At 40.7% G+C, this 18,235-nt stretch overlaps 1 protein-coding gene across 2 annotated transcripts in view; it reads right to left on the bottom strand.

Moving 5' to 3' along the window:
• si:ch211-201h21.5 (uncharacterized protein LOC555526 homolog) overlaps nt 1-17,881 on the bottom strand; it is a 32,107-nt gene extending 14,226 nt beyond the window's left edge. The window contains exons 1-3 of one of the 2 annotated variants that reach the window (XM_039746097.1): nt 17,851-17,881; nt 3,562-3,760; nt 2,327-2,506 (exon numbers count right to left, since the gene is read on the bottom strand). In XM_039746097.1, the coding sequence (XP_039602031.1) occupies nt 2,327-2,506; nt 3,562-3,744 (363 nt within the window). In that variant the 5' untranslated portion in view covers nt 3,745-3,760; nt 17,851-17,881. Of the gene's footprint in view, nt 1-2,326; nt 2,507-3,561; nt 3,761-17,071; nt 17,095-17,850 lie in introns of those variants that run through there. The other variant, XM_039746096.1, reaches the window with a different exon arrangement.
• Between the last annotated feature and the right edge of the window lie 354 nt (nt 17,882-18,235).

The raw sequence follows: 18,235 nt of genomic DNA, 5'->3' as shown, positions 1-18,235 counted from the left end.
AATAAGGTTATCTCCAAGTTCTCATTAATAAATACTGCTTAGAATGGTGTTTACATGAAGGGGTGACTCTTTACTTCATCCCCACTTCAAGGATTGGACAAAGGGCTTCAAATTCACATTGAACTCTGCAGTTGATATTTAAAAAAACAAAGTTTGACAAATCTAGAGTGGTGAATGAAATACCTTTATCATCAGTCAGAGTAAATGTTTCATTCATTGTTCTTTTGCTGGACTATCACATTTTTGGTAAGGGTAAGAGAACCCTTCTGCGCATATATATATATATACATACTAGACATTAAGCCTGTTACAATAACGGGCGCTAGAACAGTAGTGTATAAACATTAGTAGGAACAGTCTACATTAAATGGCAAGGGACCTTCACCTCATTCTGTCTCTTGTCTTAATTTTTTTTTTGTCAAAAATATTTTTGCAAGAAGCCTAAAGTAAAATAATAATAAAAATACAATAGAAACGTATGACAACACAGTAAGTATAATTAATATTGCCTTAGTGTAAACCTTTGTAACTATCTGTAAGACACAATATCTGAAGAAGATATTTAGGTAAAATTTTCTATTTTTTTACCCCATGAAATTTTTCTATACAATTTCATTATAGACAACATTTCTTGTAAATATTCTGTCTGAGTTTGGCAAGAGTTAGCCTTGTTCAGGACCATCTACAACCTTGACAACAACATCTGGATAACTTCTAACTCTTGATAATGCAACATATAACTGACCGTGGCTGAATACTGGTTCTGGCAAGTAAATGCCAACTTTTTCTAAGGTTTGCTCTTCTGAGTCTCTCTCTTTTAGCGTTTTTCTGACGCTCATTTTCTTTTTCTTCAATCGATCTATTTGCTCGTGTTTTTCTTTGTCTTTCAGCCTTTCTTTTGTTGGTGTTTACTTGTTGAGCTGACTGTTCTTCCAGGCAATGTTGCTTATATACAATTTGATTGTCTGTGTCTTTTGTCCTACTTGACGTGTCCTTTTTTTGGGTGGCATGTTGTTAGTAGATATGTTCGTAATATTTTCTCTTACAGTAACACTGGCTTGTATGTGGCTGTACTATGCGTCAGTGTATTGTGTGCCTTTAATTTTCTCTCGCAGTATTACTGGTTTGTATCTCCGTAAAATACCTGTAATTTTCTCTGACAGTAATACTGGCTTTGATGTCCGTAATATGACTTTAATTTTCTGTCACAACAGTGGGCAGAGTGTCCCCAGCAATTGATGTCATGTGTGGCATGTAGCTGATAATCGTGCCCGTGGCGTCTCCCCAGCAAGTACTGTTTAGTTCCCCAGCAAATATTTGAATCTGTGCTGGCGGATTTTACGTGCGCGGCCGCGACTACCCAATTGGCACTCTCCCCAGCAATGGTGTCCTTTATTTCTTATCATGCGCGGCCGTGACAAGGCCATTCACTGTGTGCCCTGCCCAGCTTCCAGTGTGTGTGCGTCCCATGGTGCCATGACACACACACACACACAGACACCTGGACGCACACAGGGGTTTTATTAATGAGGATTACCATTTTTGAAAAAAAAATTCCCTGCTAGGGAAACGTATGATCATAAATTGTGAACATTTCCCTTCCTGCTAATCAGGGTACTTATTTACCTATACCTGTAGCAAGGTTTCAGTCCCATTGTGTGTAATATTGCATGACTTGAAATGCCTGAGATTCTCACGGTTGATCTTATGATTTTAAATGTTTCAGCATTTCTCTGTCATCTTCTTTTATCTATAAAACTACAAGAACTCTGGTTGTTGATGTAGCCCAGTCTCCCTGGAGGAGAGTTTATAATGTATAGTAGTGTATTCTTACACACATAATTATATAGGGTTGAGAGTGTTACAGTATGTGAGCAAAATGTATTCCTAAAACCCCATTACTTATTAATATTTTACCACTGCAAAATTACGTTTCCCCCTATCCTTAGTGGCTTTCTCCAAGTACTACAGTCTCTTCCTAAAGATATGTACAGAATGTTAGGTTGACTGGTAAGTATTAACTGTCCCAGGGAGTGCCATCTAGGGTTCCTCCTACTTTGAACTTGATGCTTCTGGGATTAGTTCCTATGACTCCTTAATGTATAAACATTTTTCAAAAAATACACAGATAGACAAAAGTCACATGTTATATGACAGATTTGAATCAATGTGAGAAATGCACATGAAAACACAAGTACAGTATCTCGAATAAAACTCTAAATCTCTCTGATGATTTTTCTCGTGTTTTGCAATTAATCTTTTGACTTTGCGACCACTGCATGAGGTAACTGAGCAGTATATGCCGATACATGTCTTCTTATAATACCTGCCCCTGGTATTCAGATGCAAGTCTGATCATGGCACTGACTGCTGGCTCTGCCTGCAACTGTTCTGTCTGCTCGTTGCTATTAAGCAGTACATCACCCAGTCCATCTTTGCCGAAGTGGTCACAGCTAAGGCAGGGTCCCCCAATCAGTGATGAAGCTGCACCGCAAAAAACTGGGATCTGAAAAAAAAAAAGGTTTATTTAGCATCCAATACATTTCTAAAAAATTAATATTAAGTTAATAACCATGAAGAATAATAAATTACACAAAAGTCTCCACTGTGGCTCCTATTGTGTATTTTGTATTCTGGCTGATTTGAGAAAGGTTCACACTGGGAATGTAATTTACTGTTTTGTTTAAATGTGTAGCCACAGAGTATTGTGTCATAGTGGTTAAAAAACTAGACTATAAACCGCAAGTCTCTCAGTTCAAACATTGTGACTGAGGGCAAGTTTCTTAACCTTCTTGTGAATCAATAAATGGAAACTATGTTTCAATTGACATGGGTTTGTAAAGTACCTCTGGATAGCGTTCACTCAAAGTCATATATGAAGAAATGTGCGGTTTTGAAAATATAAAACTATTACACACATTCTATATTTCACTGTTAATATGACTCTGCTTTAATACAGAAAGAATCTTTAACAGGTCTAAATTATTTACAATAGATCTGTTTGAAAATCATTAAATTACACTGAAAATAACTAAAGAAAATCTCTTTGTGATTTTTAAAATAGTGATTAATGTGTGGCTTCTAGCGTTCTTCAGACTTTACTCATCCCTGCGGTGAGATGGGATAAAGACAGCAGAACTCCATGTGGAATATTGTTGTGCACTAACATGCAACTCTTTTTGGACAGAAGTTGACTTGGCTTTTAAGTAATGCCAGTTAAAATTACAGAAGAAAAAGCTACTAACTTTATAGAAAACTACTGTGTAATTAGGTGTATCATCCTCCATTCTCTATACAGACTTTGTAAGATTCTCTGATTTTCTTCAAGAGTGTGATATCACTTTCAGAAGACTGGACCAGCACAACCTACCACAGATTGCATCTGATAATGTCAGATGCTGCTCTGACCACTGGAGCCACAAAAGTGGATTGAATAAGTTCATCAAATGGAGAGAGGTACTAAGAGATAGGCTGTTAAAATATTGTGTAGAATACAAATGTAAGGCAACAACAGAAGCCTGCCAATCATTTGTTCAGGTTTCTCGTGTGTATTTTCCGTACCTCAAGCTTGTTGCACACTTTGAGGACCTCCAAAGTATTTCTACAAACATTCTCTACGGATGTGTTCCCAAAGCAGCAGGTGATTCCCAAGATTTGTACCCTTGGTGCAGCGAGGGCCATCATAATTGCTTGCGCATCATCAATTCCACAGTCTGTGTCCACCAGAAGCAGAGTCTGTGCCATTGTTTTTGTCTTGAAACTGAAGAACACATGAAACAATGATGTAACAGACAATGTGATTGTCAAGAGCCTAGGCAGAAACACAGCCTTCTCTTTTTGCTTTTTCTGCTTTGGCTGTACTATCTTTTATTTAAACCAAGAGCAGTATGCCAGTAATAAACATTTTCATCAAGAACATAAGTGAGAAACTGTTCTGGAAAGACATTTTAATAATTAACAAATATACTCAGTCTAGTTAAACAACAGGCTCAAGGCCAGAACCCATCCTGGCCTTGTTGCTAGTTCACCACTAAGCAAAACCATTTATGCCACCATACTAGCTCACTTTAAGGTCAATAATTAATCAAACCTGTGGACCTTTTGAATGTGGCAAGAAAAGTCACTCTTACTGGCATATTCTGTAGGTAAATAATATAAGGGACAGGACTGCATGTCCCAACTCACACTGCATTATGAGGAAATCTGACTGTCAATATCTGTGAGGCATGTGATCTTACAACACAGCAAATATTTATATTTAAAACACAAAGAAATAATTTTCCATACTATAAAATGAATATACAGTATTTCCTAAAGCTAACCACAATATGTCATCTGTGAATAATGCTCTCATGTTCCAACACAGCTTAAATTTACAGTGGATGTCACAGATGGTGAGTTTTGGGTTGTGGGAGTATCAAAACATATAATGAAAATCTGTTTAGATAGATAGATAGATAGATATTTTATTAATCCCAAGAGGAAATTCACATACAATGGATTCTGCATGATTGGCTGGAGCCTGCTCAGTGCCCGTCGCTCTGCCATGAATGTCAAACTGTCCAGCTCTGTGCCTACAATAAAGCCTGCCTTCCTCGCCAGTTTGTCCAGGCATGAGGCGTCCTTCTTCTTTATGCTGTCTCCCCAGCACACCACCACATAGAAGAGGGCACTCACCACAACCATCTGATAGAACATCTGCAGAATCTTATTGCAGATGTTGAAGGACGCCAGCCTTCTAAGGAAGTATAGTCAACTCTGTCCTCTCTTGCACAGAGCATCAGTATTGGCAGTCCAGTCCAATTTATCATCCAGCTGCACTCCCAGGTATTTATAGGTCTGTACCCTCTGCACACAGTCACCTCTGATGATCACAGGGTCCATGAGGGGCTTTGGCCTCCTAAAATCCACCACCAGCTCCTTGGTTTTTCTGGTGTTCAGGTGTAAGTGGTTTGAGTCACACCATTTAACAAAGTCCTTGATTAGGTTCCTATACTCCTCCTCCTGCCCACTCCTGATGCAGCCCGCAATAGCAGTGTCGTCTGCGAACTTTTGCACGTGGCAGGACTCCGAGTCGTATTGGAAGTCCGATGTATATAGGCTGAACAGGACCGGGGAAAGTACAGTCCCCTGCGGCGCTCCTGTGTTGCTGACCACAATGTCAGACCTGCAGTTCCTGAGACGCACATACTGAGGTCTGTCTGTAAGATAGTCCATGATCCATGTCACCAGGTATGAATCTACTCCCATCTCCGTCAGCTTGTCTCTAAGGAGCAGCAGTTTGATGGTGTTGAAGGTGCTAGAGAAGTCCAGAAGCATAATTCTTACAACATCACTGCCTCTGTCCAAGTGGGAGAGGGATCAGTGTAGCATATAGATGATGCCTTCCTCTGCTCCCACCTTCTCCTGGTATGCAAACTGCAGAGGGTCAAGGGCGTGGCGGACCTGTGGCCTCAGGTGGTGAAGCAGCAGCTGCTTCATGGTCCTCATCACATGTAACGTCAGGACAATAGGCCAGAAGTCATTTGGCTTACTAGGACGTGATACCTTTGGGACTGGGGTGATACAAGATGTTTTCCAAAGCCTCGGGACTCTCCCCTGTTCCAGGCTCAGGTTGAAGATGCGATGCAGAGGACTCCCCAGCTCCAGCGCACAGGCCTTCAGCAGTCGTGGCGATACTCCATCTGGACCCACTGCTTTGCTGGCACGAAGTCTCCTCAGCTCTCTGCTCACCTGGGCTGCTGTAATTGCATTTTTGAAATCAATAGAAGCAATGACCTACAAGTAATGTGCATGGACAATGAGAGCAAACTTTACTATGGAAAAAAATCTCATCACAAATAACTAAAATATTTAAGATTATGAAGAAATTAAATATTTCTTGGAGACACAGCAGTAAAAAAAATTTGTGTGTACATAGCACCTGATGCTAATGCTAGCTCGGCTCTGGGGCTTTTGCATGACACCATCAGCAGCAAACAAAGCAAGTATCCTGAGGCTGTTCACATCATTTCTTGGGACTTTAATCATGCAGATCTGAAAGCAGTTCTCCCAAAATTCCATCAACATATAAAGTGTGCAACCAGAGGAGTAAATATACTGGACAAGCTGTACACAAACATCAGACAGGCCTATAGAGCTAAACCCCTAGCACACCTTGGCCAGTCTGATCATACGTCCCTGCTTCTGATCCCTGCATATAGTCCCCTCAGGAGACAAGCTCCCATTATGACCAGGACTGTTACCATTTGGTCGGGAAGGCCTCCCAACAGTTGCAGGAATGCTGTCAGAGAACCGACTGGGAGGTATTCGATCACCAGGACCTGGAGAGCCATACGACAGCAGTCCTGGATTATATCAGGTTCTGTACAGAAAATGTCACCAGGGTCAGACGTATAAGGATTTATTCTAACAGGAAGCCCTGGATTATGAGGGAGGTCCAGAGTCTGCTGAAAGCTAGGAATACTGCTTTCAGGTTTGGGGATGGGGCCCTCTACAGTGCAGCCAGAGCGAACCTGTAGAGAGGCATCCAAGAGGCCAAGACAGTATACAGAAGGAGGATAGAGGACCATCTGAGGAGCAAGAACACCAGGCAGGTGTGGTAGGGTGTCCAGCACATCACCAGCTACAAATCCAGCAACTCCTCGGTCGCTGAGGGAGACGCTTCTCTGACAGAGGAGTTGAATATCTTCTTTGCCCGTTCTGAGGTGACACCAACAGCTGTTCCATCGCAGCCACCTGTTCACAACAGCAACACACTCACGGTGGAAGAGTGTGAGGTGAGGCGGGTGATGAGGAAGGTAAACCCGAGGAAGGCTGCAGGACCCGACAGGGTGGCTGGACGGGTGCTGAAAGACTGTGTGGATCACCTGGCTGGAATTTTTAACCAGTCCTTGTCCCAGGCCACTGTGCCATCCTGCCTTAAGTTCTCCATCATTGTTTCGCTGCTGAAAAAATCCATCACAAACAGTATGAATGACTCCCGCTCAGTGGCACTCACATCTGTCATTATTAAGTGCTTTGAGAAACGGTATGGAGTCATGTCATCGCCTGTCTGCCAGTAGACCTGGACCCATTTCAATTTGCTTATAAAGAAAAGAGATCCACTGAGGATGCTGTGGCTACAGCCCTTCATGCTGCCCTGACCCACCTGGAGCAGCAGGGAAGTTACATCAGACTGCTCTTTGTGGACTTCAGCTCAGCGCTTAACACCATCCTCCCACAACGACTGGTGTCCAAACTGGCAGATCTGGGACTTTCATCACTCACCTGCAGTTGGATACTGGACTTCCTGTCTGGTCACTCCCAGAGGGTCAGGCTGGGTCCCCACACCTCCACTGCTCTCAGCCTCAACACCGGGACGCTGGTGGGTTGTGTGCTCAGCCCGCTCCTCTACACCCTCTACACATACAACTGTGTCCCCAGTCACCATAGCAGCAAGATCATAATGTTTGTGGATGACACGACAGTGGTCGGACTCATCTCGGGCAAGGAGGGTGAGCTGGCATACAGAGATGAGGTGGAGCAGCTGTCAGAGTGGTGCAGAGTCAATAACCTGCTCCTCAACACCACAAAAGTGAAGGAGTTTGTTATCAACTTTAGAAAAAACAAAACTGACATCCAGCCACTCATCATTGGCGGTGCCTGTGTGGAGAGGGTATCGGTGTTCAGGTTTCTGGGCATTGAGCTAGAGGAAGACCTAACCTGGAGCACCAACACCAATAAGCTGCTGAAGAAGGCACAGCAGAGACTGTATTTTCTGAGAATCCTCAGAAAGAACCATCTCCCCAGAAATCTGCTCCTTGCCTTTTATCACTGTTCCATCAAGAGTGTGCTCACGTACGGACTGTGTGTGTGGTATGGCAGCTGCACTTCCTCAGAAAGGAAAGCGCTCCACAGGGTCATCAGGACAGCGGAGGGAACAATTGGCTGTACCCTCCCCATTCTGGAACAAATCTACACCTTCCGATGCCGCAAAAAAACAATAGACATTTCACAGGATTCATCACATCCCGGTCATTACCTCTTCCAGCTTTTGCCATCAGGTAAGAGATACAAAGCAATGAAAACCAGGACAAACCGCCTTAAAAACAGCTTTTAACTAAAAGCTGAACTCAGAATAAAACTGCTCCATATCATTCTCTAAATGTGCAATATAGACCTTAAGTCAACCAGTGCAATTTGTACATTTGACCAGTGAAATATGTATATGAAAATTGTAATTTGTATATATTTGTAATGCACTCATTACTGTTCTTTTCTTGTTTTTTAATTCTTATGCCTCACACTGAGTCAACAGCATCTTCAATTTTGTTGTTCCTTTGTAAAAGTGACAATGACAATAAAGATTTATCTTTATCTCTCTCTTAAAATAAACTATAAACAGTTATCATACCTTAAAAATGCCGAATTCAAACTTCTCCCTATATTTGTTATATTTAAAAAGTTCAAACGTGGTAATGAAATAAACAAGGACTTCTCACACACAACTCTGTTTTAAGAAGTTTACAGCACTGGACTATTTTGCAAATCTCAGAAATATTCAACAAATGTCAAATATTCAGTTGTAAATGAAAAAATATGATGTAACATGAAGCAGTTAAATAAAACATTAATATGATAAGGAAAATACAAGACATACTAAAAACTACACACAATGAATATAGATCTAAAATAGTACAAGCTAAAAGCAACAGGGGTACAGAAAGGAAGGCTCTTCAATGCAAGGTATCACCTTAGGGAGGGTATAAAACAGAAATACTTAAGTTGACAAGGAGCTGGGCAACTTGAAATAAACAATCATGTAGTGGGTGAGAGCTTCATATAGTACTATTCTTTTAATGTAATCCTTTCAACTTTCATGTGGATTTATAAGAATTTCATTGTACTGTGTAAACATAAATATGAACTGACTTGTGCTGGCGTTCAGATTTTCCGCTTAGCTCCATTAAATTTACATGTGCATTATTGGCAGAATTAAATTTATTGTTTTGACAAAATAGTCATTTATCTCAAGCATTAGATTTTCATACTAAATGATGGGCTATAACCAGTTTAATTGTCACTGACAGTGTAAACAACTAAATTCAAAATGGGTTAACAGAACAAAGTGTCAAAGGGATTCCTAACAACTTGGAATATTATAGGGTTTTCAAGGGTTTTTACTCCTCCATTTTGCAGTTCCAAAACTCAGGCATACTTGCCAAATCATAGGAGAACAGATACAAGTTAGATTGAAACTCTAAATAGATACTACAATTCTTAAACATTACAGTAATCCCTCCTCGATCGCGGGGGTTGCGTTCCAGAACCCCCCGCGATAGATGAAAATCCGCGAAGTAGAAACCATATGTTTGTATAGTTATTTTTATATATTTTAAGCCCTTATAAACTCTCTCACACTGTTAACATTATTAGAGCCCTCTAGACATGAAATAACACCCTTTAGTCAAAAGTTTAAACTGTCCTCCATGACAAGACAGAGATGACAGTTCTTTCTCACAATTAAAAGAATGTAAATAGATCTTCTCTTCAGGAGCAGAGAATTTCAGAGGGAGAGAGAGAGAGCTCGCAAAGAAAAGCACACAATCAAAAAATCAATACTTGTGCTTTTAAGTTTGCAGCATTTTAGAGGAGCATTAGTATCTTCTAAGCAAACAGCCTCTGTGCAAACAGCCCCTCTGCTCACATCTCCTCCGTCAGGCGCAGAGAACGTCAGAGAGAGAGCGAGATTAAAGCAACAATCAAAAATCAATACGTGTGCTTTTGTGCTTTTAAATATGCCGAGCACCGCAATAAAGCGGCATTTTTTTAGAGGAGCGTCAGTATCTTTTAAGCAAACAGCACCTCTGCTCACACCCCCTCCGTCAGGCGCAGAGAATGTCAGAGAGGGTGAGAGAGAGGCAGAGACAAGCAAACAATCAAGCTCCGTGGTGGTGGATTTTAGGAGGCCCAGGCCCCTCATGGTCCCCATGATCATCAGAGGTGAGTGTGTGCAGAGGGTACAGACCTATAAATACCTGGGAGTGCAGCTGGATGGTAAATTGGACTGGACTGCCAATACTGATGCTCTGTCTGTCTATCTATCTACTGAGCTTTTAGTTTAGAAAAGCAACTCATACATTAACATCTTTTGTCTTAAAAGAAAAACATAATAGCGGAGCTTTCAATGATACAAACAACTTTTTGTTGAAAGGTAAAAGTTTGCATTCGGTATGCTTTTGAACAATTAATGTGCTTTTTGCTGTTGTATGCATGCTGATAATTTGTCTAACCTTGGCTCATACTTTGTAAGTTTGAGAGCAACACATGCAGCACTCAGGTCATCTGTTAGTCTGTTTCTGGTGTCAGATTTGATTTAATTCAAAGCTGAAAACAGCTGCGCACAAGCATAAGATGTTCCAAACAAAGTAAGGAAAGCAATCTCAAGTGCCTTCATTGGCTTAAGATTATTTGGCAGAGAATTCCACACTTTAAGGATTTCATTTTCATAACTAACTGTGCTGTCCTTTATCATCCCTTCAATCCTCTCAAGTGTTTCACGCAGGTCTTCCCTATTAAGCTCCGCCAACCCCCCACCCCCCGCTTCTATTATATATTATGGGGTCGTGGATCAGGTGTGGCGATTAGCAACTCCCGGCAATAATTACAGATGCGGACGACTCCTCACCTGTGCGCTTAGCGAGGACTGCCAGCGTCCACAAAGCTCCCGAAACCGCTCCGGCCACTCTACCATAACCCCCTTTAAGCCGCGAGTGCGGCAATTATCTGTTAAAACTGGCCTTTTCAATTTTGAGCTGTGGACCCGCTATACCACATCCCCTCCAACCCCACCATGGGAATCACAGACTCAAAAGGCTGCAGTCCGTGCCGCACCCTCAAGCAGCATGTGTGTCGCCCGCCTTACCCCAGACAGGAGAGGAAGGAAGCGCTCCCATTGGGCTGCTGGGCAGAGGAGCGGGTGATATGAAAAAAGTCCTCCGGAGCGCGTGAAGAGGGGGAGCGGTGAGGGGAGTAGCCCGGCCCCGCATTCCTCTGGCGTTATAGTAACGAACTCTGTGCTCGGGCGACGGCGCGCGTGCCATAGGTTCACCACCACTGTCTTATAGCATTGAGGAGTTTTAGTTAATATGTAATACATGCTCTGATTGGGTAGCTTCTAAGCCATCCGCCAATAGCGTCCCTTGTATGAAATCAACAGGGCAAACAAACTGAGGAAGCGTGTAACCTAAATTAAAAGACCCATTGTCCGCAGAAAGCGGCGAACCAGCGAAAAATCTGTGATATATATTTAGATGTGCTTACATTTAAAATCCGCGATAGAGTGAAACCACGAAAGTCAAACCGCGATATAGCGAGGGATTACTGTATACCTAATTATTAAATAATTTGAGAGAACTGTCCTTTACAATCCATAGCAAGTGTGAGTCTGCAAGTTTGGGGCAACAAGCATGTACCGCATTAGGTTCTCATCAGTGCAAAAGACAGACTTGTATAGGTTCTTGTACTGGTGTGTGTGCGGTGAGCTCAAAATGCTGCATTTCCAAATCTCATTTTTTAAAAAGTCAAAGCTTTGGATGCATACCATCTCTGAATGAAATTCATCCGTGTGAATCGCAGGCCAAGTCTCTTGGTTTTAGCAAAAAAAAAGTATGCTGCAGAAGTCTTGAAGTTGTCAGAACACCTGTGGAAGTTTTCAGCCAGTCTTCTCAAAAACATGCACATTTTTGAGACTATCGGGAAGTTTGGAAATGTTAGCTTTTGACTTGTTAAATCAGGCAAAGCCAGATCAAATGTCCGATTTTCCTTTTCAGCTTTAATACTTGTGCTCAGGGAGAAGTGTTTTCACTTGCCATCTATGTAGCATGCTAAATGTGTGTCTGTCTGAAGATGGCACTATTTTGCAGCATTGGCTCCTATGGCCCACTTCACCAGTGGTTATTAAAATGTTATTTAAATGAAAATTAAGAATCTTAAGTTTAAATCCTGCTACCAGCCACTGTCTGTGTAGAGACTGTGTACATTCTTTGTGTCACCCTGGATTTTATATCCACATGCTCAAAAACATGTGCCTTGACTCTAATGTAATGAGTAACTTAATCACTTGTAAACAAAGGTTGAGCACAAAATAGATGACAGTAAGTGATTTATGAATTATAAAGTGAATAACATTGCAAAAATGTATGTGTTAAATGAACTGCTATTTCAAAACTGACTCAGGGAGAATGAATGTGTCTGTGTGGATCGAATGTTGTCAATAAGGTAGAGCGGCAGAACACAATGGATGTAAAATGAGTAGAAGTATTTGGCCTCATTTAATGCAGAAATAAAAGCATTTTCATACCCTATCAAAATAGAATAACAAGATAAAAAGAGAAGGACGTAAAAATATCAGGCATGTCCACTTCCTACAATAGAGTATGACACACACACACAAGGTATGGCTCTGTGAAATATAGTTTACGACGTTATTGGCATGAGTCTGACTGTTCATAATCCTGTTTAGAAATCTCACCTACTCGGCTACCGTTCCAAACTAATTATTGCTTCTGAAGTCATTCGAATAACTTTTCTGGTTAGCTTATCATATCCAACAAGTAATATGTCTGATACTCTCTTGTGTCTGGTACGATACTCAAATTTTTAAAAATAAGATCTTTTTCAGGGTTGCACACAGTCTTGAAAAATGGTGTTTCTTTATCTTGTGGGAACAATTAAGTTGGCGTGTCATGGAAATAAGTATTTGTCTTGTGCGTATAAGCAGTTATCTTGTGTGAATAACACCTGTATTTGGGCACACAAAATATTGTCTTTTGGTTGCAAGATTGATATGCTGTGCGTACAAGTTATTATACTATGGACACAAGATCTTGTGAAATTGAATTATTAAATTGGGCACACAAAATAATGAAGACAGAATTTAGCTGACACAGCTACAAATTACAGAAATTTACCATGATCCACTTTGGTACTCGCCGCTGCTGCTCTCTCTTTTTCTCTCTCTGAACAGTACTTTTATAAGAGATGCATTCACTTGGCAGTGTCTATAAGAACATTTTGCTGATTCCAGCTTTATCATTTATTTTCACTGAACATTCAATACTTCAGCAGTATAGTATAGTATTTGATGTCATGTTAACTGTTAAAATGCGATCTTCGTAGAAAGTTGATAAATGCATTAACCATATGATGAATAAACAATTACAATTACTGACTACACTGCACAACAAAGACTTAGCTTCTTTATTGAGTGTTTCTTATAGATTTTTGGGTGCTGATCATGAATATCACATCAAAATTTACCCATCACGTACCGTTTCAGTTTTGTCATGATTTTTTCTTATATTTGTATCTAAACATTTTCGTTCCTGTAGGTGACTTATCAACAACGGTTTGTGCAGCCTGGGCATGTCGAGACATGGAATCAGGTCAGGTTAGAAGCTGTTCTGTGGAAGTTGACATCCTGGGTAGGTCTGAACGAGCTTGACGCTGTCTCACCATGCTATGAAGGTAGCTTGCATACACCGATCCTGCTCATTTGGTTTATATAGATAGTCAGTGTGTGTGTATCGTATCAGTATAGTAAAGTATCTGTGGCAATATAACAGTAAGTAAGCCTGATGCTATAGACGTTTTGGTGTTGGGCGATATGTCTTGTCAATGTTGTAACAGCCGCGATACATTCTGCTATATCTGTGGCGAAAATACACTTGTGCGTTAGAGACGCTGGATAACTGCTCTTGTGAAGAAAGTTTATCATCTGTATTTCGGCTGCAAAAGTGATCGACAAGGAATGTGCGCTTCACATTTGCTGTGCGACATGTGCTGTCAGTCTGAGAGCCTGGCTCAGAGGCACTCGAAACACAATGCCATTTGCTGTTATGTTGATATGGCGAGAACAGAAAGACCATGTGACGGACTTTTACTTCTGTTTGACTAATGTGTCTGGTTTCTCTGCCGAAAACAAGAAGTCAATTGAATATCCTAATCTGCCTTCAGCAATGAGACCCATGCCACATGACGGTAGTCTTGCAATTCCAAAACCATCAGAGGACTGGACCTTAGACAAACCAGATGAAGAAACTGCAATGCAGGATACTGACAGTGACATTGACCCGGATTTTGAACCGTGCTCATCAGGCGATCCACATCTGATAACACAGTCCAAATTGAACAATTTGGTCAGAGATTTGGGTCTGTCAAAAGTGAAAGCCGCGCTGCTGGGTTTGAGACTGCAGGAATGGTGTTTGCTGTCACCAGGAACGAAAATGTCTGTGTTTCGAGGCCGATATCATGATATAACCAAATTTTTTACACAAGTCGACAGTCTCTGTTTCTGTTGTGACATTGAAGGATTGTTCTCAGACTTGGGTTGTGATCACAACCCGGAAGAGTGGCGTCTCTTCATTGATTCGTCAATGTTAAACCTGAAAGTTGTTCTGCTGCACAATGGCAACGTTTATCCTTCAGTAACTGTTGGCTATGCAGCACACATGAAAGAAACGTATGAGAATATGGAACTGTTGCTGAAGCACATCCAGTATAGCAGGTACAACTGGAATATCTGTGGAGATCTTAAAGTTGTTGTTCTGTTACTAGGACTGCCGTTAAGCTATACAAAGTACTGTTGTTTCATCTGTGAATGGGACAGCCATGCCAAAGAGTCGCACTATTCTCAACAGAACTAGCCACTCCGTAAAATGTTAGTTCCAGGACAGAAAAATGTGCCACATGAATCGCTTGTCGACCCGGTAAAGATATTTTTGCCTCCTCTTCACATAAAACTGGGACTCATGAAGAATTTCGTGAAAGCACTAAACAAGGAAGGCAAAGATTTTCGTTATTTAAGACAGATGTTCCCAAGAATAACTGACGCCAAGATCAAAGAGGGAATTTTTGTTGGCCCCCAGATCAGACATGTTATGAGTGACAAGCAGTTTGAAGATCTGTTAGTTGGGCCGGAAAAAATTGCCTGGAAAGCCTTCAAAGTTGCTGTTGACAATTTTCTGGGCAATTACAGAGCCCCAAACTACATTTAACAGGTAGACAAACTTCTCAAAGCATACAAGACAATGAATTGCAACATGTCACTCAAGATTCATTTCCTCCACTCACACTTGGACTTCTTCCCCACAAATCTTGGTGCTGTTAGTGACGAACATGGTGAATGGTTTCACCGGGACATTGCTACAATGGAGAAACGATACCAGGGCAACTGGAATCCAGTCAATGCTTGCTGACTACTGTTGGACACTGCAATGTGATACACCAGACATTGAATACAAAAGAAAATCAGGATCAAAACACTTTTAATTCTGTTGAATTTAATAGCTTATGCGAAACATAAACGTGAGTAAATACGTTATTGTCAGTAAACATATACATGTCTATGTCTCAGAGTTCCTACGCCTACATGATGCCATAAAATCAAAACTATATTTGTGCATACCCAGTAGGTACCTGTCACAATCAGAAAACACTTTTTAGGAAGCAAGACTTTTCAAAAAAATTGTTGTGCAGTGCTATCAGTGCTGATCCAAGCCCATGTGGAGCCCTAGGCAAGGCAAACCCAAAAAAAAAACAGCACTCCAAAATAAATGCATAAACAATGGACATCAAAAAAACACAGATGTCTTTGTTTAATACAACAGAACAAATTAATGGCAAACTAAACTAAGCACATGCAAAGTGCAGGAAAGGTAATTATAAATAATAATAATAATAATAATATACACATGTACACACAACATAAAACTTCCCTATATAGGCGGTAGTGATGGAACTATCCCTGAAAATACTTTGAATAATAATAATCATTAATATCTTTAACAGGCTCTTTGAGGGGGCGGCACGGTGGCACAGTGGGTAGCGCTGCTGCCTCGGAGTAAGGAGACATGGTTTCGCTTCCCGGGTCCTCCCTACGTGGAGTTTGCATGTTCTCCCCGTGTCTGCGTGGGCTTCCTCTGGGTACTCCGGTTTCCGCCATCAGTCCAAAGACATGCAGGTTAGTTGCATTGCCGATCCTAAATTGTCCTTAGTGTGTGCTTGGTGTGTGTGCGCACCCTGCAGTGGGCTGGCGCCCTGCTCGGGGTTTGTTTCCTGCCTTGCGCCCTGTGTTGGCTGGGTTTGGCTCCAGCGGACCCCTGTGACCCTGTAGTTAGGATATATAGCGGGTTGGATGATGGATGGATGGATGGAGGTTCTTTGAGGCAAATTTGCAATTAAAATGTATGTATCTAAGAATAAATTAAAGAACAGTTATCTCTGCACCTATGTGCATTATATCACTTAAACATAACAAAATACACACAGAGCTTTCACAACTGATATTTAAACACAATTTAAGGACTGACATAACAATGAGAACTTTTCTAATTACAGATTTACCTACAGAAACTTTCTTGCTTTCAAGTCCTCTAGACATCATCACGAGTGATACTCATTACAGCCTTTCTTACGTAGTACAATTAATTATTATGACATTACAGTAACTGTAGACTAAATGTGTGATCTTTTCTTAAAAACCTTTCTGACTACTACAGAAGTTGGTGTTGTCTTGATAGCATCATTATGCACAGGAGTAGATTTAGGAGAGAGGAGGGCCCAGGGCTTGTACCACTTTTCATGCCATAAAACCAATAGTGTTCTGAAGAAACCACAGAAAAAAACTAATATGTAATGTAAAAGTCTACACAAGACAGGCAAATAGTATGCGAGTATATCAAATATATATAAAAACAGTGTAAGAGATTATGAACAAGAGAGAGACAGAAAAAGAGAGAGTAACAAAAGTGCAAAGACAAAGTTTAGAATTATACTTGATAGCCATAAGAGCTCAGTGCACAATGTGAAATATTAAAAACAAAGAGTCTGAGCCATCTGTTTTGAGAGAGAAAGAGCCAGGGAAGTAGAGGAGGAGGAAAAATGTTTTAAAACATTATTATGGCAAGAGTTTTTTTCACTATACGATGTATTTTTGCTGTTAAGATAAAAAAGGAAAATATATGAAAACAGTAAAAATTGATCGAAATAGATTAAAATAAAATAAAAATAAACACCTCAGTAGGTTTACCTTTTCATCAGTTTCATACTCGAACTATTCACTTTGTCCAGCTACCAATAAACAGCAGCTGTTCACTATTCACATATTGGTCTAAGTTAATGATTGTACAGTTTGAGGTTTGTCAACAACAGCACTCATGTATGTAAAGTGTAGAGCTCTATTTTATTTTCTAAAAAGAATTTCTCACTACGAAATGACAGGTAGATTGTCGACAAAATGCAAACGCCTGTTGAAACGTTTTCCACTAGTAATCCATATTCCGGATGGTCCATATGATGTTTCACGGAAAGAGTTTGTTGATCCGCACATTTCAATTGCAGGATTTTTAATTATTACAAACAATATAACAACTCGTTGCCACTTGTATTAAACCAAATAAACCCCAGGAATTGTGTTTCATTGTGTGGTTCTGGACGAGCTTCTGTGCATGTTTATTCAGGTCAGGCACAACTGCATCTGACAGCCGTAACTTATGAACGGACAGACTCCTGCAAGGGATCATCCTGTAACAGAATAAGATGCTTCTCGCACCCTTGCACCTTCAGACACCACGTCAGACACCAGGTAAAAGTCCAAAGATGATATTTATTTTATAATAAAGTGCACAAAGCACCCTCTACTCCCAAGTCACTCTGCCAGCCATCAACCAGCAAATAATGTGTTCTCCTTGAATAGTGTTCACGCCACATATAAAAAGAAACATCTTAATCTCCACATCACTTCCATATTTTAGACTATGTAAGTGAATTAAAATTATCTATGCAGAATGAAGATTTAGAGAAACAGACCTTATTGGTGACGTCTTCCTTCAAGTTGTCACGATCACAGAATGACTGAATGACCAAATCGCCACCCTTCAGTGGTATTCGTTAATTTTCTGTTAAAATGTTAATGTATAATCTGTAATATGTAATCTTGTGCTATTTATGAGCAGTACAGTAGTAAGAGATTAACATTTCTGATTTACTAGACCAGACAGAGATCCAGTTGTGATTGTAGGCCAGACCATTTGCATGTGGAGTCTTCAAAGTTTTTGGTGTCAGTTTATATAAAATAGTCCTTCTTCTCTGCCACATCCTAAAAGTGCACAGGTTGATTCTTATTCACGCAGAATTTCTGAATGTGCTCTGCAATGGAAAGGCATATTTTCCACAGTAATTCTTTACTTTATGT

Source organism: Polypterus senegalus, chromosome 2 (assembly GCF_016835505.1).
Source record: "Polypterus senegalus isolate Bchr_013 chromosome 2, ASM1683550v1, whole genome shotgun sequence".
NCBI lineage: Eukaryota > Metazoa > Chordata > Cladistia > Polypteriformes > Polypteridae > Polypterus > Polypterus senegalus.
This window is presented reverse-complemented; position numbering and strand designations above follow the sequence as displayed.